Genomic DNA, 21,345 nt, shown 5'->3' with positions numbered 1-21,345 from the left:
GGGACTTGTCAGTAAGAGTGGGGCTGGAGGCCTCGAGTGTTACTTTACCTCTGGCTGGGGGCTGAGCAGCTTCCTTATTCTACACGCAGGTGCAAGCAGGAGGCGTTTGGGGCCCCGAGCTTTCCCAGGAGCCCAGAGGGGCAGGTTTAGGATGGTTCCTTTGCTGGGTCAGGCTGGGACTGCCAGTGCCCTCAGAGGCACCCAGAGCAATGCCCCCTAGGAGAGGGGCCCTTGTGCCCCTGGAAGTGAGCTTTGAGGTTGGGGGTACAGGGTATTCAGAATTTGGTTCCCAATCTCCACTGCCACTTTTTTTCAATTATTTTTACATATTTGGCTGTGCCGGGTCTTAGTTATGGTGCTCAGAATGTTTAGTGGAGGCATGTGAACTCTTAGTTGTGGCACTTGGGATCTAGTTCCCTGACCAGGGATTGAACCCAGGACCCCCTGCATTGGGAGTGGGGAGTCTTAGCCACTGGACCACCAGGGAAGTCCCCCCACTGCCATTTTCTTGGGAATGCTGAATCACCGCAAGACCTGTTAACATGCTCCTCTTCTGTCTTTGCAGAGAGGTTTATTCCTCATGACTTGACATAATGGAATGTAGGTCTTTGACTTTGGCAAGAGCCAGAAATACCACACAGAAGATGCCATTTCCCCAGCTCCATGAAGGCAGGCATCTGCAGTATTCTCTATGCTCTCTTGATACAAACGCCCAGCCTGGGAACCTTCCCTCTGTCCATGGGCTCCTATGACAAGTGGACTGACTAGATTCCAGATTCCTGGGTGCTTTTCATTGGTCTAGAGTGGAGTTTCCCAAAATTTATTCCACAGGATGTAGTTTGTGTTTTGTCAATAATGTCTCCACGGTCAAATAAGTTTGGGAAACCCTGGGTTAACCAAAACTAGACAGGTTTTCTTTATCACAAGGCTTTTCGGATTATATAAATATATGAAAAATTAATCTCTAAGAGAGTTCTAAGAGAGAATACACAAGGCAGTTTCTCAGTTATTTGATCATAGAACTCTTCCACACCACTGTCATTACTATTGAATGAATGAGTGTGTGCTCAGTCGTGTCTGACTTTTTGCAACCCTTTGGACTGTAGCCTGCCAGGCTCCTCTATCCATGGGATTTTCCAGGCAAGAATACTGAAGTGGGTTGCCATTTCCTCCTCCAGGGGATCTTCCTGACCCAGGAATCGAACCTGAGTCCCTTGAGTCTCCTGTGTCTCCTGTATGGCAGGCAGTTTCTTTACCTGCTAAGCCATTAGGGAATTTATAACTGTTATTTTATTGACATGTCAAGGGACCTGTGATATATGGAAGAAGACATCTAGGAAGTATTGCACTAGTAGAAAGAAAGCACATCCAACAAAGAGTGAACGACCTGTTCTATGGTTTTGGTTTTGCTTCTGCTTAGTCACATGCCTCTAGAAAGTGACTTTTGGGACTTCCCTGGTGGTCCAATGGTTAAGACTTTACCTTCCAATGCAGATGGTGTGGGTTCAATCCCTGGTCAGGGAACTAGGATCCTACATGCCTTGTGGCTACAAAAACAAAAAACAAAAACAAAAAAAAACCACCATAAAACAGAAGCAATATTTTAACAAATTCAATAAAAATTTTAAACATGGTTCACATTAAAAAAAATACACTCTCTTAAAAAAAAGTTGGGCTTCTCTGGTGGCTCAGTGGTAAAGAATCCACCTGTCAATGCAGGGTTCAACCCCTGATCCGTGAAGATCTCACATGTTGTGGAGCAACTGAGCCCATGCTCCACAACCAGAGAAACCACCACAATGAGAAGGCTGTGTACCCCAACTAGAGAGTAGCCCTTACTTGCCACAGCTAGAGAAGAGCCTGTGCAGCAATGAAGACCCACCACCGCCAAAAGTAAATAAATAAAATTATTTTTAAAATATGTATGTATATATATAAATTAACCTTACTAAAGACAGAGGAGTGTGGTGCAGTTGTTAACCAGCCACAGCTCTTGCACTGTAAGGAATCTGAAGCAGATTCTGCTGTGATCCTGTTAGACCATGGTTCTGGACTTGTTTAAAAGTGTGTGTAAAAGCCAAAGAGGTGAAACTTAAATCCTTAGAATTTTGCAGGGGCCAGGCTGTCTTTGTTTTGTTTATTGAGTTTTTGGAAATTTCAGGCTTAGGCTTGTTGCTTTTCCAGCCACAGAATGTGGTTATGTAAATGTGATATGATGGGATTTCATTGTGCAGACGCGGATCACAAAATGACCCAAGCGGAAGTCCATGTAGATCTTACGTGAACAGGGAGCCTGTGTTTAAAATGGCGTGCGTGGGCAAGGAGAATTAAAGTGTAGACAGATAAAGCACAGTCAATAATAGAAAATGAAAATAGCTTAGGTCTTTGAAGGCAAAGGAGCCCATGATTGGTTTTGCAGGGTGAATGTGTAGGAGGGACTAAGAAGGCAGACTTTCCCCTAAGTTACTTAGAAATGAAGTAGGGAGATGAGGTATACACTTTGGGGAAGTTTAGGAAAGAGGGGGATTGATTTCGGTTTGTGCTTTGTCTGGTTCTGGAGTTCATGGCATTCACTCTTGGAACCCCTTGCCTCCCCATCACCTCCACCCAGTGGTCCCTCCTCTGAGGCTTGTGGAAATCAGCTCCATTCATCCCTCCTTTCTGTTGCAGCCTCCCAGACATATAGAAAGCTGGGGGCAGAGCTCTGATACCCCACAGGAGATGTCTCTTCTTCAAATTTTGCATCCCCAGGTCTTCGGGGCTCTCTATATAACATAACTTTTTGATTTTATTTTCTTTCATCCACTGTAATTTGGTCTCAAATTTCATGAATGTCTTGGTTCATGGGAAAGAGACATGCCAGAGTCTTCCTGGTTCATTCCTTTGGGTTGGTTATTTCAGGGAAATTATTTTGTGCTGATGGCAATAAATATATACAGGGGGCTGGCATATCTTTGCCCTGGGGCACGATCTGCTCCCTGGCTTCTTTTCTTATCTGAAAACAGCTTGTGTGCTGCTCAGTTGCTTGTCGTGTCTGATTCTTTGCGACCCCATGGACTATAGCCCACCAGACTCCTCTGTCCATGGGGATTCTCCAGGCAAGAATACTGGAGTGGGTTGCCATTTCCTCCTCCAGAGGATCTTCCTAACCCAGGGATTGAACCTGCATCTCCTGTGTCTTCTGCATTGACAGGCGGATTCTTTACCACTGTGCCACCTGGGAAGCCTGAAAACAGCTTAATTTACTTACTTTCTTGATGTGACTTAGCTCAAAATTGCCCGTAGAGACACTTCACTAAGAAAGCAAATTCATTTACTAAATATTGGCTTGAGTTGTCATTGGAAAAGTTTTATCTCTCTTTTTTCAGATTCATGAGCTTTATAGCATACACATCTCCCAAGAATATCATCTAATTGGAAAAACAGACTTTTTTTATTGAGCTAAAGCAGCTTCATAATCAAAACTAGATTTGAACATGTTTCTCCAGCATGTCTAGCTCTCTACTATGACCTGTGTGATTATTACTTTGTGATGAAATGAAATGAAATCGACCAGAGCCCAGGCAGACAGGGTTGTTGTTGGTGGTGGGGTGGGGGTCTGCCCTGAAAAGCTGGGTCTGGGTCGCCAGTCTCTCCTCTATCTGAACATGACCCAGGCGCTGGCCTCCATGGAGTCATTTTCCACTTGTGCCGCAGGTAGAACAAGTCAGCCAGCTGGCCGTGTTTGTCGAGGCCGCTTTAGATTATCACAGACAGTCCACAGAGATTCTGCAGGAGCTGCAGAGCAAGCTACAGATGAGGTAAGTGCCTCCCCATTGACTACCAGACAAGGGCTGCAGAGTTGAAGTCAGTAGAAATCCATCTCTGTCTCTCTCTTCAGTTCCCCCTTCCCACTGCCTCTTTCTGTGTTGAATTTTCTTCCACTGGCTTTCATGGTTGGGTGCAGATTGTGCTGAGATAATAACCGTATGACTTTGTCCAATAGGACAGAAGCTGGAAAGGAGGTCTGGCAGCTTTTCTCCTTTCTCATTTTGCTCAAGTCCCTTATTCTATGACCTGTGTTTAGGGCAACCCAGGTTGCACACTTGCCTTGGAGTTCAGCCCTTTCAGAGAGGTCCTGTCTTCCTTGCTGACACGATGAGAGTTTAGCTGAAGGTGGGATGGCATAGGGCCACTCCCCAACATCTAGGGATGTGGGGAGGAGTGAGATGGTCTTCAGACAGTGTGTATTAATAGTTTCAGGTGTATAGCAAAGTGAATCAGTTATACATACATCCCTTGGTTGGGAAGATCCCCTGGAGAAGGGAATGGCTACCCACTCCAGTATTCTTGCCTGGAGAATCCCACGGACAGAGGAGCCTGGTGGGCCACAGTCCGTGGGGTTGCAAAGAGCTGGGTACTTTTCACTCGTTTTTAAGATTATTTTCTTGTATAGGCCATGACAGAGTATTGAGTAGAGTTCCCTGTGCTATACAGTAGGTTCTTGTGTGTGTGTGCTCAGTCACTCAGTCATATCTGATTCTTTGTGACCCCATGGAGTGTAGCCTGCCAGGCTCCTCTGTCCGTGGGATTCTCCAGGCAAGAATACTGGAGTTGGTTGCCATTTCCTACTCCAAGGGATCTTCCTGACCTAGGGGTCAAACTGCATCTCCTGCATTGGCAGGCGGATTCTTTACCACTGAGCCACTGGGGAAGCCCACCACATAGTATGTAATTATCTCGAACAAGATGTATTTTTACTTTCCCAGGACAAATATCAGGGCATGTTTATAATATTGACTCTGATACTGAAAGAGCCAAAAATGCCCCTGAGTGGTCAAAGAAAGATTGCTGTGTTCCTCGTGACTTTACTGATGAGCGTACTGTTGACTTTTCTGAAAATCAGTGATATAGGTATCATGCATTGCAACCCTGTTAATTGAAACACTGGGTTGAAATACTACTCTATCTTTTGACCAAATGTGAGAACAGATAATTGTTTTACATGGGATTATCATAATGAGTAAATTTGGAGGGATTTTGGCTTAAATCAATGCAATAATTATAAAAGGAAGACACAAGATGTGTCCAGTCTCTGAATCATCCACTTTCTAAGGCAGGTAGTTCATCTCCTCCTCACATGTGTGTCTTTTCATAATTCTACCTTTATAAGAGGAAAAAGAGAAGGAAGTGATCATTGTTGAGTGCCCAGTTCATCCCTGGTACTTGCTAGATGCCTCAGAGACTTTATGAGAGAAAATACTTTATAAATACAGACATACCTTGGAGATACTGAGAATTTGGTTCCAGACTACCACAATAAATTGAATATTGCAGTAAAGTGAGTCACATGAATATTTGGGCTTTCCAGTGCATATAAAAGTTATGTTTATGCTAAACTGTAGTCTTTTAAGTGTGAAATAGCATTATGTCTAAGAAAAAAAAAAAAAACACCAACCCAAATGTTGGGTTGGCCCAAACATTTGTTTTGGGGTTTTTCTGTAACACTTTATGGAAAAAACCCAAATGAATGTTTTGGTTAGCCCAATATATGCTCTAATTTAAAAATATTTATCGTTAAAAATGCTAACCATCACCTGAGTCTTCAGCAAGTCCTAATCTTTTTTGCTGGTGAAGCATCTTGCCTTAATGTTTATGTCTGTTCAATAATCAGGGTGGTTGTTGCTGAAGGTTGGGGCAGCTGTGACAATTTCATAAAGTAAGACAATGAAGTTTGCAGCATCAGTTGACTCTGCCTTTTACAGACGAGTTCTCTGTAGCAGGTAGTGCTGTTGGATAGCATTTTACCCACAGTAGAACCTCTTTCATAATTGAAGTCAACCTTCTCAAACTCAGCTGCTGCTTTATCAACTAAGTCATGTCATATTCTGGATCTCTGTTGCCATTCCAACAGTCTTCACAGCATCTTCACCAGGAATAGATGCCATCTCAAGAAGCCACTTTCTTTCCTCATCTATAGGAAGCATCTCCTCATTCATTCAAGTTTTATCAGAGGATTGCAGCAATTCAGTCACATCTTCAGGCTCCACTTCTAGTTCTCTCACTCTTTCTACCACATCTGCAGTGACCTCCTTCACTGAAGTCTTGAACCCCCCAAAGTCATCCATTAGCTACATCCAGACCCCTACAACTCTCCCCATAGCAGCAATAAAGCTGTTTGGCTTTCTTATCATTTGTGTGTTCACTGGAGAAGCATTTTTCATTTCCTTCAAGAATTTTTCCTTTGCATCCACAACTTGGCTGTGTGGTACAAGAAGCTTAGGTTTTGACTTCTCCTGGCTTTTAATGTGCCTTCCTTACTAAGCTTAATAATTTCTAGCTTTTGATTTAAAGTGAGTGATATGAGACTTTCACTTGAAGACTTAGAGGCCATTATAGGATTATCAGTTGGCCTAATTTCAATATTGTTGTGTCTCAGGGAATAGGGAGGCCCGAGGAGAAGGAGAGAGATGGGGGAACAGCTGGAGGTGGTAGGTAGAATAGTCAGAACACACATTTATCAATTAAGCTTGCCAGCTCACATGCCACTGTTTCTGGGGCCCATATTAATTACAACAGTAAACATCAAAGATCTCTAATCACAGATCACCACAACAGATAGAATAACTAAGAAAAAAGTTTGAAATATTTGGGGAATTATCAAATGGGATACAGAGATGCAAAGTGAGAAAATGCTCTTGGAAAAATGGCACCCAGAGACTTGCTGTACAAAGAGTTGCCACAAACCTTCAGTTGTTTCTTTTTTTTTTTTTTTTAAAGCAGATATCTGCAAAGTGCAATAAAATGAGGTATGTCTGCATAGAGCCAAAAAACTACATTTGGCATATCAAAGCCATCACTTTGGGCTACTCAAGGGTCAATGTGTAAAAATCACCCCCTTCATGACCATCACCTTAGGACCTAAATGTGTAGGTCCACAAGGCAGAACAAATGTAGGTTTGGAGGCTTTGAATTTTTCATCAAATGTCTGACTGATCTTAAAATGTGTATCACAGGATATCAGCTGCATCCAACGTCCCCAAGAGAGAATACAAGCCACGACCCATAAAAAGGAGCCCCAGCGAGCTCAATGGGGTGTCCACCGCCTCCTCAGCAAAGACAACAGGTGAGCTGACCGTTCTGTGGGTACCGCATGCCCTTCTGCAAGGCTCTCCTGTAAGTGCTTGCTCACTGCTCATTGCTGTATTCTGTGTGGCTACACTGAGATCCTGAATTTCTCTCTTAGGTTATTTGGTAAATTCCCTTTCCCCCTTAGTAATGCACCCTTTCCTGCTTCCTTGTATTGAGTACTTACATCAAGGATGAATTCCACACCGTTCAGTTCAGTTCAGTTGCTCAGTCATGTCCGACTCCATGAACCGCAGCACGCCAGGCCTCCCTGTCCCTCACCATCTCCCAGAGTCCACCCAAACCCATGTCCATTGAGTCGGTGATGCCATCCAACCATCTCATCCTCTGTTGACCCCCTCTCCTCCTGCCCTCAATCTTTCCCGGTCTTTTCAAATGACTCAGCTCTTCGCATCAGGTGGCCAAAGTATTGGAGTTTCAGCTTCAACATCAGTCCTTCCAATGAACACTCAGGACTCATCTCCTTTAGGATGAACTGGTTGGATCTCCTTGCAGTCCAAGGGACTCTCAAGAGTCTTCTCCAACACCACAGTTCAAAAGCATCAATTCTTTGGTGCTCAGCTTTCTTTATAGTCCAACTCTCACATCCATACATGACCACTGGAAAAACCATAGCCTTGATGAGACGGACCTTTGTTGACAAAGTAATGTCTCTGCTTTTTAAAATGCTGTCTAAGTTGGTCATAACTTTCCTTACAAGGAGTAAGCGTTTTTTAATTTCATGGCTGCAATCACCATCTGCAGTGATTTTGGAGCCCCCCAAAATAAAGTCTGCCACTGTTTCCACTGTTTCCCCATCTATTTGCCATGAAGTGATGGGACTAGATGCCATGATCTTAGTTTTCTGAATGTTGAGCTTTAAGCCAACTTTTTTACTCTCCTCTTTCACTTTCATCAAGAGGCTCTTTAGTTCTTCTTCACTTTCTGCCATAAGGGTGGTGTCATCTGCATATCTGAGGTTATTGATATTTCTCCCAGCAATCTTGATTCCAGTTTGTGCTTCTTCCAGCCCAGCATTTCTCATGATGTACTCTGCATATAAGTTAAATAAGCAGGGTGACAATATACAGCCTTGACATACTCCTTTTCCTATTTGGAACCAATCTGTTGTTCCATGTCCAGTTCTAACTATTGCTTCCTGACCTGCATACAGGTTTCTCAAGAGGCAGATCAGGTAGTCTGGTATTCCCATCTCTTGAAGAATTTTCCACAGTTTATTGTGATCCACACAGTCAAAGGCTTTGGCATACTCAGTAAAGCAGAAATAGATGTTTTTCTGGAACTCTCTTGCTTTTTCAATGATCAGCAGATGTTGGCAATTTGATCTCTGGTTCCTCTGCCTTTTCTAAAACCAGCTTGAACATCAGGAAGTTCACGGTTCATGTATTGCTGAAGCCTGGCTTGGAGAATTTTGAGCATTACTTTACTAGCGTGTGAAATGACTGCAATTGTGCGGTCGTTTGAGCATTCTTTGGCGTTGCCTTTCTTTGGGATTGGAATGAAAACTAACCTTTTCCAGTCCTGTGGCCACTGCTGTTTTCCAAATTTGCTGGCATATTGAGTGCAGCACTTTCACAGCATCATCTTTCAGGATTTGAAATAGCTCAACTGGAATTCCATCACCTCCCCTAGCTTTGTTCGTAGTGTTGCTTCCTAAGGCCCACTTGACTTCACATTCCAGGATGTCTGGCCCAAGGTGAGTGATCACACAATCATGATTATCTGGGTCGTGAAGATCTGTTTTGTATAGTTCTTGTGTGTATTCTTGTCACCTCTTCTTAATATCTTCTGCTTCTGTTAGGTCCATACCATTTCTGTCCTTTATTAAGTCCATTTTTGCATGAAATGTTCCCTTGGTATCTCTAATTTTCTTGAAGAGATCTCTAGCCTTTCCCATTCTATTGTTTTCCTCTATTTCTTTGCATTGATCGCTAAGGAAGGCTTTCTTTTCTCTCCTTGCTATTCTTTAGAACTCTGCATTCAAATGGGTGTATCTTTCCTTTTCTCCTTTGCTTTTCACTTCTCCTCTGTTCACAGCTATTTGTAAGGGCTTCTCAGACAGCCATTTTGGTTTTTTGCATTTCTTTTTCTTGGGGATGGTCTTGATCTCTGTCTTCTGTACAATGTCATGAACCTCTATCCATAGTTCATCAGGCACTGTCTATCAGATCTATACCTACGGCCTTCTCGTGTGTCAAACCTTGGCCATAGAAACATCATGCTGCATTATCCTCTACATTTAAATTTTTAACTTTTGTAAAATATTTTCCTAATTAAAAAAAAATTTTGAATCAGCATTGGCTGAGCATCTGCTATGTGGTAGGCACCATCATAAGTGCTGCACCATTATTTTTTAATTAGACAAATGGCACAAATATATGTCTAAAGAAAATGGTTGAACTGAGAAAAATAACATTCAAGTGGTGTAAGTCATACTTTAGTTTGTTGTGATCACCCACTCTACCCCAGGCCCCTTCCTAGATGTTGCCAGTGTTAAAAATTTGGTATGAACACTGTCATATCTATTTATGTGCATAGATATACTGTATACTTACTGCTTTAAACCCTTCACTAGTTTTCAAATACAAGATCTTGTACTAGCGGTATTGTGCTACGCTTAGGTTTTGTAAATGTACCATTGTTTCTTGGCGTTATTCCCACATCATGCATATGGATCTATCCCACTATTTTTTTTTTTAATTTTATTGCAGTATAGTTGATTTAAAATGTGTTAGTTTTAGGTGTACAGCAAAGTGAATCAGTTATACATATGCATGCATTCACTCTTTTTTTAGATTCTTTTCCCATATGGGTCATTACAGATTGTTGAGTAGAGATCCCTGTGCTATACAATAGGTCCTTATTAGTTATCTATTTTATATATCAGTTCAGTTCAGTTCAGTTCAGTCGCTCAGTCGTGTCCGACTCTTTGCGACCCCATGAATCGCAGCACGCCAGGCCTCCCTGTCCATCACCAACTCCCAGAGTTCACTCAGACTCACGTCCATCAAGTCGGTGATGCCATCCAGCCATCTCATCCTCTGTCGTCCCCTTCTCCTCCTGCCCCCAATCCCTCCCAGCATCAGAGTCTTTTCCAATGAGTCAACACTTCGCATGAGGTGGCCAAAGTACTGGAGTTTCAGCTTTAGCATCATTCCTTCCAAAGAAATCCCAGGGCTGATCTCCTTCAGAATGGACTGGATGGATCTCCTTGCAGTCCAAGGGACTCTCAAGAATCTTCTCCAACACCACAGTTCAAAAGCATCAATTCTTCGGCGCTCAGCTTTCTTCACAGTCCAACTCTCACATCCATACATGACCACAGGAAAAACCATAGCCTTGACTAGATGGACCTTTGTTGACAAAGTAATGTCTGTGCTTTTGAATGTGCTATCTAGGTTGGACATAACTTTTCTTCCAAGGAGTAAGCATCTTTTAATTTCATGGCTGCAGTCACCATCTGCAGTGATTTTGGAGCCCCCCAAAATAAAGTCTTAACACTGTTTCCACTGTTTCCCCATCTATTTCCCATGAAGTGATGGGACCGGATGCCATGATCTTCGTTTTCTGAATGTTGAGCTTTAAGCCAACTTTTTCACTCTCCACTTTCACTTTCATCAAGAGGGTTTTTTGTTCTTCTTCACTTTTTGCCATAAGGGTGGTGTCATCTGCATATGAGGTTATTGATATTTCTCCCGGCAATCTTGATTCCAGCTTGTGTTTCTTCCAGTCCAGCGTTTCTCATGATGTACTCTGTGTATAAGTTAAATAAGCAGGGTGACAATATACAGCCTTGATGTACTCCTTTTCCTATCTGGAACCAGTCTGTTGTTCCATGTCCAGTTCTAACTGTTGCTTCCTGACCTGCATACAGATTTCTCAAGAGGCAGGTCAGGTGGTCTGGGATTCCCATGTCTTTCAGCATTTTCCACAGTTTGTTGTGAGCCACATAGTAGTGTGTATATGTCAATGCCAATCTCCCAGTTAAGCCCTCCTTCCCCTTCTTCCCTGGTAACCACAAGTTTGTTTTCTATGTCTGTGATTCTACTTCTATTTTGTAAATAAGTTCATTTCTACCATATTTCTAGAATCCACATGTAAGTGATATTACTTATATCACACACACATATATATATGTCTGACTTTGTCTTTCTCTGTCTGACTTACTTCACTGAGTATGACAATCTAGGTCCATCCATGTTGCTGCAAATGCCATTATTTTGTTCTTTTTATGGCTGAGTAATATTCCATTTTATTTTTTTTAATTTTATTTTATTTTTAAACTTTACATAATTGTATTAGTTTTGCCAAATATCAAAATGAATCTGCCACAGGTATACATGTGTTCCCCATCCTGAACCCTCCTCCCTCCCCATACCATCCCTCTGGGTCGTCCCAGTGCACTAGCCCCAAGCATCCAGTATCGTGCATCGAACCTGGACTGGCAACTCGTTTCTTACATGATATTTTACATGTTTCAATGCCATTCTCCCAAATCTTCCCACCCTCTCCCTCTCCCACAGAGTCCATAAGACTGTTCTATACATCAGTGTCTCTTTTGCTGTCTCGTACACAGGGTTATTTTTACCATCTTTCTAAATTCCATATATATGTGTTAGTGTACTGTATTGGTGTTTTTCCTTCTGGCTTACTTCACTCTGTATAACAGGCTCCAGTTTCATCCACCTCATTAGAACTGATTCAAATGTATTCTTTTAAATGGCTGAGTAATACTCCATTGTGTATATGTGCCATAGCTTTCTTATCCATTCATCTGCTGATGGACATCTAGGTTGCTTCCATGTCCTGGCTATTATAAACAGTGCTGCGATGAACATTGGGGTACACGTGTCTTTTTCCCTTCTGGTTTCCTCAGTGTGTATGCCCAGCAGTGGGATTGCTGGATCATAAGGCAGTTCTATTTCCAGTTTTTTAAGGAATCTCCACACTGTTCTCCATAGTGGCTGTACTAAGTTTTATGGCTGAGTAATATTCCATTTTATATGTGTTATCCTATTATTTTTTAATGGATTCATAGTTTTCCATTATATATACCATTTCCCCTATTAATAGACATTAAAGTTGCTTCCAGTTATTTTCTAAAAGGAATGTCCTTTATCTGCCTCTACATGCTGATGGGCAAGTCCTTCTTGGAAATGAAATTGCTGAGTTAGAGTGAATGCATTTAAGAGACCATTGATACTGCCAAATTACCTGTTAAAACAGGTACACTACTATTAATATAGCAATACCTGCTTCCCCTTGCCTGTGTCATTAGACTTCAATTTTTGCCAAGTACTAATGGATAAAAAACAATTCTTTGCTCTGTGTGCAACTTCTCATTTGAGATTCCATGTCAATTTGCCTGTGGTGCTGTGTCTGTTACTGCTGCCCACTTCCCGTGGTTCTGAGGGATTACGGATGCTTTGCTGAGTGAGGTGCAGTGGTTTCTAGTTTTCTGGCTGGCTGCCTCCCTCACGGCACCATTTCAGGTCCCTGCGCTCAGTACTCCTCCTGGAGGCAGACGCCTGGTCTCCTGGGTACTTGGTACAAGGCCAGGGTGGGAGGAGTCATCAGGCCGCTCTTTGCCCAGAATGCCAACTAGTCTTCCAGCTTCCAGAACTATTTACTCTGAGTTTGGGGCACCCTCCAAACCCACTTTTGTTGCATCTCTCTTTGGGGACCATTTTGAGCTTCATTTTCTCCAGCTGCTTGATTTCCATCTTTCAGATATTCCTTATAGTTTTCATAATTTATGGTCCTTCTTGTTTTCCAACATTATTTGGAATTAAAGACACACCTATTTTATTTTCTAATTTTTAAAATTGATTTTACTGAAGTATAGTTGCTTTACAATGTTGTATTAGTTTCTACTGTACAGCAAAGTGAATCAGCCATACATATACATACATCCCCTCCCTTTTGAACTTTCTTCCCATTCAGGTCACCACAGTGAATTAGAGTTCTCTTTGCTATACGGTATGTTCTTATTAGTTATCTATTTTATACATAGTATCAATAGTGTATATGTATCAATCCCTATCTCCTAATTCTTCCCATCCTGCTTCTTCCCCCTTGGAAGACATACCTATTTTATAATCTTTAGTGATTGGCTGGGATTCCCTGGTGGCTCAGTGGTAAAGAACCACCTGCTAATGCAGGAGACGTGGGTTTGATCCCTGGGTTTGGAAGATCCCCTGGAGAAGGAAATGACAACCCACTCCAGTATTCTTGCCTGGAGAATCCCCATGGACTGAAGAGCCTGGAGGGCTACAGTCCATGGGGTCACAAAGAGTCGGACATGACTTAGTGACTGAGCATGCACACACTTGTCCAAAGAAATGATGGATTCTGCAGGACCCGCTATTGAGTCAATGAGAGAAGATTAGACCCTGGTTCTACTCCCTGGAAGGTGAGAAGCCTAGCTCTTGTCCTTTATCCTGCAGGTCCCTAGATTTATCTTCTCAGATGTCTTTCATAGCTTCCACATCTTCATATCTGAAGTGGCCTTTGGAAAGCCGCTTCCTCTGACGGTTGTGCTTACTGCTGCTTAGGTGTCTTGAGGGTTCTTCAAGGTTCAATAGATGCAGATGTTTTCAGGTTAGACCAGCACTTCCTTTTCCCAATTCAAGGCCTCCAAAAATGTAATAGCTTCTGATCTGTGTCTCCCAAGCACTCCCATGTGCCAGTAATCACATCCAAGTTTCTTTCTTAGATATAGCTCTTAAGAGACCGCCTTACTTCTTTCCTTTCTTGCCTAACCTTTCCTTTCCTTTTCTAAATATTTCTATATTTGGCTGTCTTGGGTCTTAGCTGTGGCATGTAGAATCTTCTTTGCATCATGCAGGCTCTTCATTGTGGCCCATAGACTCTCTAGTTGAGGCGTGTGGGCTTAGTTGTCCTGCAGCACGTGGGATCTTAGTTCCCTGACCAGGGAGCGAACCTGTGTCCTCTGTGTTGCAAGGCAGATTCTTAACCGTTGGACCACCAGGGAAGTCCCAGCTAACCTTTCTTAACTTATGGAGGCTACCTTGAGGCCATCTGGAATAGCAGATAAGTGGGAAGGCAATACCTTTAGATAAATCTTTGCTGTGGAATGAGGTCCATTCATTCAGTTTACAGAAGTCTCTGAGAATGACTTGGAGCACAGCCTGCCCATCGTCCGTTCTTTGGTGGTACAGAAGCTTATCTAATGCTCTGGGACCCAATCTCTGATTCTCGTCTCTTCCCTTTTTGCTTGCAAACCGGGCAATTCTTCCCTTTCTTACAATAAGTAGCTAGATGTACCAAGGAGCAGTTACCATCCAGTCACATTCTGTTTTCCCCAATTTCTTCCTTTAGGCTCCTGATATGCGGGATGCTTTGAAAGTTACCACAGGCAAAAGTTTTACCAAGTGTTTTTCCACACCCTAACTAGGATCGCCGACTTTCATGCCAGTTATATCTGTTTCTTCTTCATCACGGCTTGGCCACTAAGTTTAGCTCTTATCATGACAACATCCCACTTCTGGTACCAGTTTTTGCATGAGTTAGGGTAAGAATAGTTACTGTTGTGCAAAGACTCAAGAAAGCAATGGTTCAAATGAGATAGAAATTAAGACTGGAAGTCCAGGTCTGGAGGTTGCCTTTTAGGGAAGTAAACCAAAGGTGGTTGATGTTACTTCCACTCCCACCCCCCTGGGATGGACCTAGTCACAGGGCCACAACGAGCTGCAGAGGCTGGGGGAGTGGGTTTAGCTGGAGAGCCACATCCCACCACTATACCACCCTGAAGAGGAGCGAGAGAGTGTTGGTGGCCAGCTTGCAGTTTCTACCACACACATCTATCTCCTACACATATGTTGTGGAAGAACACATCAGGCCCCACACAATTCATTTCCATTAGAACGTGGTACCTCACGCAGGATGGTATGGGAACGTACATTAAGGATAACCTAGGAGTCGGCAGGCTCTTTTTGTAGAGGGACAGGTCATAAAAAGTTTATACTTTGTCAGTTATTTGGTCTTGGTTGCAACCTCTCAACTCTGTTCTGATGTGAAGGCAGCCACAGACAGTATGGAAATGGATGAGCATGGCTGTATTCCATTCAGATGTTACTTGGCCCACAGGCCAGAGTTTGCCAACCCTGGGGTGACTCATTGGGAAATCAACTCAACAATAACCATCAAAATTAATAAAAATGTTTGCATACTCTCGGTGGCTTCATTCCTGGAAATGTATCCTAAAGAAATAATTTAAGCAAAAGCATATTCCTGTACCTATTACAGCACTATACAGAGGAAGAACAAGTTATAAATGGGAACAGTCTAATGACCAATATTTATTTATATATATTTGTCAACATTAGGATAATGGTTAAGTAGATGATGGTATATCAAATGGGATATTGTGCAGCTTTTCAAACTCACTGACATGGAAATTATGTCGAAACATTCGAATGTTTATGGTTTGATATGAAGTTGAAAAGAAAGACACAGAGTTATCAGTGTTCCGTGATTACAACCTTGTAAATCAATTTGTGCATGTAGGCCAGGCTAAATGGTAGGATTCTGGGCAATATTTTCCTTTTTAAAAAGATATTCTTTAAATTGTATTTCGATAAGTGTATTTGAATAAACAAGCATGTATTTAATAATGGAAAAGTCGTGACTTTTGAAGAATAGGTATACTTCCTTCTTTAAAGAAAACTGTGTACCCACTGTATTCCCTGTTCTCCCCACCCCCAGGAAGCTTAGTGCCAGATGCAAAGTTCAAGCACAGCAATCATTATAAAATGGCCAGAGCTGGTCCATGTGCACATCCTCCCCTTTGATGAGGGTGACCATGCATCCTAGTTTGCTTGGGACAGTCCCAGCGTATGTCTGTTGCTCCAGTATAATTTTTGAAAAAATGTCTTTATTTAGTTTTGGCTTCGCTGGGTCTTTGTTGCTATGCGCAGGCTTTCTCTAGTTGCAGTCGGGGGCTACTCTCTAGTTGTGGTGTGCAGGCTCCTCATTGCAGCGGCGTCTCTTATTGCAGAGCACAGACTCTAGGCACATGGACTTTGGCAGTTGTGCTGTGCAGGCTTAGTTACCTAGCAGCGTGTGAGATCTTCAGGACCAGGGATGGAACCTGTGTCCCCTGCACTGGCGGGTGGATTCTTAACCACTGGACCAACAGGGAAGTCCCTCTGATACCATTTTTAGTAGTCCGCTCCCTCCTTTACTCACAAGTTCTATTGTTTGTATGAAAATACATTGTTTCCTTACTTTTTATGGCTTTACTTTTCTCTTTCTGGTCTGTGAAACCTCTCTTCTGAATACATATGTTATTGTGAGCCATTTCAAAATTTCTGTTAGAAAGAAGCTGGTTATAAATATAACTAAATACGTTGAAAGCAAGTCCAACCCCAGCCTGCCTTCCTCCCTGTATTATATCTGAATGAATTGGAATCAGCAGACCCTAGGACCCCAGAAGGGCTTCCCAGATGGCTCAGTGGTAAAGAATTCATCTATCAATGCAGGAGACACTGGAGATGCAGGTTCGATCCCTGGGTCAGGAAGATCCCCTGGAGAAGGGAATTGCAACCCACTCCAGTATTCTTGCCTGGGAAATCCCATGGACAGAGGCTACAGTCTATGGGGTCACAAAGAGTTGGACACAACTGAGTAGAGTTGTTTTTACAATGTTGTGTTAGTTTCTGTTGTACAGCAAAGTGGATCAACCACACGTTTACAAATGTCCCCCCTCCACCTTTTTTTAGATTTCCTTCCCATTTAGGTCACCACAGAATATTAAGTAGAGTTCCCAGTGCCATACAGTATGTTCTCATTAATTATCTATTTTATACATGCTGCTAAGCTGCTAAGTCCCATCAGTCGTGTCCGACTCTGTGCGACCCCATAGATGGCAGCCCACCAGGCTCCCCGTCCCCCTGGGATTCTCCAGGCAAGAACACTGGAGTGGGTTGCCATTTCCTTCTCCAGTGCATGAAAGTGAAAAGTGAAAGTGAAGTTGCTCAGCCGTGTCCAACTCTTAGCGACCCCATGGACTGCAGCCCACCAGGCTCCTCCGTCCATGGGATTTTCCAGGCAAGAGTACTGAGTGGGGTGCCATTGCATAGTAGTGTGTATACCCAATTCATCCCACTCCTGCCTTCCTCCCTTGGTGTCTGTACATTGTTCTCTATGTGTCTCTATTTCTGCTTTGCAAATAGGTTCATCTCTAACATTTTTCTAAATTCCACATATATGCATTAATATACAATATCTGTTCTTCTCTTTTTCTGACTTACTTCACTCTGTATGACATTCTCTGGGTCCATCCGTGTCTCTGCAAATGGCACAGTTTCGTTCCTTTTTATGGCCAAGTGATATTCCATTGTCTATACATACTCCAACTTCTTTATCTATTCATCTGTTCATGGACATCCAGGTTGCTTCCATGTCCTGGCTATTGTAAATAGTGCTTCAGTGAACACTGGGGTGCATGTGTCTTTTGGGATTATGGTTCTTTCTGGGTATATGCCCATGAGTGTGGTTGCTGAGTCATATGGTAGTTTTATATCTTACAGATTTTTCATTTTATCTTGTTAAGAAATAATACTGGGGAATGTCAGCAAACGTTCAAGAGCATCAGGAAAGATTTCTTTCCAAGATTCTTGATCGGAGGGAATCGGGCCAGCAAGTGGTTGCAAAGGGAGTCTGTTGTACGCATCTGACTTGGAAGAAGAAAGCGGTGATAGGACAGTCCGTTCCTTGGCCTCCTCATCCAGACTGTGTGTGTAGTACTCTGTCCCCTCCTTCTTGGCCAGTAGCTCAGTCCCCAGGCAGATTAAGTTGTTAGCTGGGTGATGGTCAGCCAGAGATCACAGATGTGTAGAAGATGGCTTTCAGGAAGGCTCAGTATCCACAACTGGATTCTCCATTATAGCACACTGCATGCCATGCCACCGTGTAACATCTGCCTCTACTTTAGTCCCCATCCCCAGCCCTGGGCTTCCTCGTTGATTCGTGGGTAGAATTTGTGAGTGTGAAGGCGTCCCGTACTGTTTGTTTCTAAGGCACAGTTTCAAAAGAAAATGGCATTTTATAGCCGGCATTAATGGGAAATTACTTTCCATTAGGATTCTGAATGATTTGCACATAATGTTTATAAAGTAAAGGAAAAATGTCAAGCATTTCACTAACAATTTAAAGCAAAGCTCCTAGGACTCTGCCAGAAATGAATTCCAAGAACATTTTCTTCATCATTTCTTCTTTCTAAAGAAAAAAAAAAAAAAACAGAGGTGGGGGAAGATGAAAGGACGTAGATCAATTAGGCTGAATCCATGGTGGGACTAAGATGGAATCTTTGATAATATGGTTTCTAGGTACTTAAGAGAATGAATAAAGTGAGCCAAAAAAGGGAGAGGGGGGTGGTGGTGGAAATCACATCTTGAAATGATGGATTGCAGACAAAATCCAAGTTTAGGCTCTGGCGAGGAGAAACCGCTGCCTGTCCAAGCCCCTGAGTGTGGGGTCATGAGGCTTCATCGGAGTATGCTGCCTCTTTGTCCCCAAAGAGAAAGGGAGGCCAAGAAAAGTCTTCGCGCTAAAATGTGTGCCTGGGTCGTTCCCAGAAAACCCTTGGTTTTCAGGAAAATAGTAAAGGAACTTGCGACCTATGCTTAGGCATCTTCCCTACCTTGGGTAAGTCGTCACTTGCTGAATTCTAAATGTAAAGACTAGAGAACAGAGGCCATTGTACGTTTTTTAATCAACTCACTTATTTATGAAGGCCTTCTCTTTTCTAATTTTATTTATGTTTTTATTTTTGGCTGTGCTGGATCTTCATTGCTGCAAGCGGGCTTTCTTTAGTTGCGGCACGTGGACTTTTCATTGCGATGGCTTCTTGTGTTGCGGAGCATGGGCGCTAGGTGTGAGGGCTTCAGTAGTTGCGGCTCCTGGGTTCTAGAGCACAGGCTCAGTAGTCGTGGTGCATGGGCTTAGTTGCCCGGCGGGCATGTGGGATCTTCCTGGATCAGGGATTGAACCTGTGTCCCCTGCACTGGCAGGTGGGTTCTTATCCACTGTGCCACCAGGGAAGTCCCTACGGAGGTTTTCTTTTGCACTGCGGTTCTTAAAGAGGGCGCCACTTTGTCTAATCACAACTGAGGGTTAATATGGACCAAACTGAGACTGACGTTAATGTGGAAGGCAAAGATGAGTGAACAAGTGTGGGTTTCAAACATGTGCTCCAGGCATTTCAGAGCGAGGTGAAATAAATCTCTCAAATGATGTATATTAAGACATTCTAACTCCCTTTGGGTATAAAGAGACTTTTTATAAATTCCTTGACACTTCTTAGGGGGCTCGGATGTAATGTCTAGGGCTTAAGTCCTTCCCCTCATTGGAGTGAAATCTCTAGGATTACATTAGAAAATAAACATTTATTCAGAAGTAAAGTGTGAAGTGTGAAACTTAAAGAAGACGAGCACTCTGCAAATAGAAATGGATGTATTTTTAACCCGAATTTCCAAAGAGGAAATTAAAATTTCACACAGCAGTGACAACGGTGATTGCTTGGTCAGCAGGTTCTTTTTTACTCTTTCTCTCTTGTCCTTCCCACTCTTTCCTTGGTCTTTTTTTCCCTTGCCATCAGCCTGTCTGCAGTCTCCATGTCTGTATATTATCAGTAATAGTTCAGAGTCAGAGTTATAGACAGAGATATAAGCAAAAAATGGGAGTCTCTTGTTGGAATTCAGAATTCTGGCACTTATTTGCTGTGTGACTTTGGGAGAGTTTCTTAACATCTCTGGACTGATTTATACTTGTTCCTAAATGAAGTGATTGGACTCAATACATTCCAGGTTTATTTTCCAGCTCTAAATTCTGTGGCTTCAAAATTTATCTTTTATGAGTACTCAGCATTCTTACAAATTTGCAAAGTGCACAGACTGAACATTTTTATATTTTCTGTATTTTAAAAAATACTATTAAAAATTAAAGTGTGAGCTCTGATTATTATTCTTGATCAATAGGCATTGATGTGAGAAAGGGGGAAGGGTCCTTTTTTTGTTCTTTATCTCAAGAAAGCTTCAGAGGGAAAAGTTTTCTTGCTGCAGGGGATGGTTTCCTGTAACTCTGCTAAATAGTCTGTAAAAAGAGTTTTTGAAAAGGCTATTGGACATAATTTCCAATTTAGTTGTCAAAATTTTAATACTCCTTGGCTGAAATGGTTCTATTATCTCAGATGCATATTTTAAAATCTTAGCATATATTCTACAATGATATGCTTGGTCTTTAAGCTAAAACTTAAAATAATGTTATCTAAATATTCATTTATGTACTTATGTTTTAAAAAAAATAGTCAAGTGAAGTCAGTCTCCAAGGATTACAAACAGAGCGGCCATGGAGCACAGTTCCAGTGGACCTTGTGTTGGAATCCACGTGGGTGACACCCCCTCTGGAGTTGCACCCTCAGGTGCAAATCCTGATGCCAGATTGTGGGAAAGTCTTCCCAGGTGGCTCAGTGGTAAAGGATTTGCCTGCCAACAACAGGAGACATGGGTTCGATCCCTGGGTCAGGAAGATCCTCTGGAGAAGGGAATGGCAACCCACTCCAGTATTCTTGCCTGGGAAAAAGAGGAGCCTGGTGGGCTACAGTCCATGGGGCCACAAAGAGTCAGATGCCACTAAGCAACTAAACAACAACAACAGCGAGAAAACAGCGAGGCCAGTGATGTCTGACTGCAGACCTCCAAGTCAGGAGCACCGCAGGCAGAGGAGTCTGCAGCGGATAGAGTAAATGCTCACCCTGTCCAAACTGCAGCCGCTTGTTGCCCGAGAATGTGGACCAAGGATAGCCAGCCCTTAGGATTTTTCCAAGAGAAGCCAGCAATCACATATTTATGTGCAATCTCCTGATTTTTAAATACTGGCAACTAATCCACACTGTACAAAGCAAGGAGCCGGCCAAGCAAAACACCGTCTGCAAACTGATCCTCCTGCCAGTGGCCAGGAAGCCACCTCTGATTAAGGCCGCTGTTCGTCTTCTCCTTTCCCTTAACTCAGAGTGGCAAAGGCAACCCACACGCCCTGGACCCGGTTGTAGCAGAGGGCTCACCTCCCAGGAAACTTTGCTAAATAATGGGCCACAGCTTCCGAGAAGTCTGTGCAAGTCATCTTGGTACACAAGGGAAAGCTTTGTTAGTGAATGGAGGAGGGCACAAACATCACTAATTAAATCCATCTCCT

At 42.8% G+C, this 21,345-nt stretch overlaps 1 protein-coding gene across 8 annotated transcripts in view; it reads left to right on the top strand.

The window, feature by feature from the left end:
• The window catches only part of SH3GL3 (SH3 domain containing GRB2 like 3, endophilin A3), a 117,330-nt gene that overhangs the window by 72,211 nt on the left and 23,774 nt on the right, over positions 1-21,345 (top strand). For all 8 annotated transcript variants that reach the window (XM_027520767.1, XM_027520763.1, XM_027520760.1 and 5 more), the window contains 2 exons: positions 3,697-3,800; positions 6,996-7,105. In XM_027520767.1, coding sequence (XP_027376568.1) covers positions 3,697-3,800; positions 6,996-7,105 — 214 coding nt within the window. The remainder of the gene's footprint in view (positions 1-3,696; positions 3,801-6,995; positions 7,106-21,345) is intronic.

Source organism: Bos indicus x Bos taurus, chromosome 21 (genome assembly GCF_003369695.1).
Source record: "Bos indicus x Bos taurus breed Angus x Brahman F1 hybrid chromosome 21, Bos_hybrid_MaternalHap_v2.0, whole genome shotgun sequence".
Lineage (NCBI taxonomy): Eukaryota > Metazoa > Chordata > Mammalia > Artiodactyla > Bovidae > Bos > Bos indicus x Bos taurus.
The sequence above is the reverse complement of the archived record's forward strand: the minus strand, read 5'-3'. Positions and strand labels throughout refer to the sequence as shown.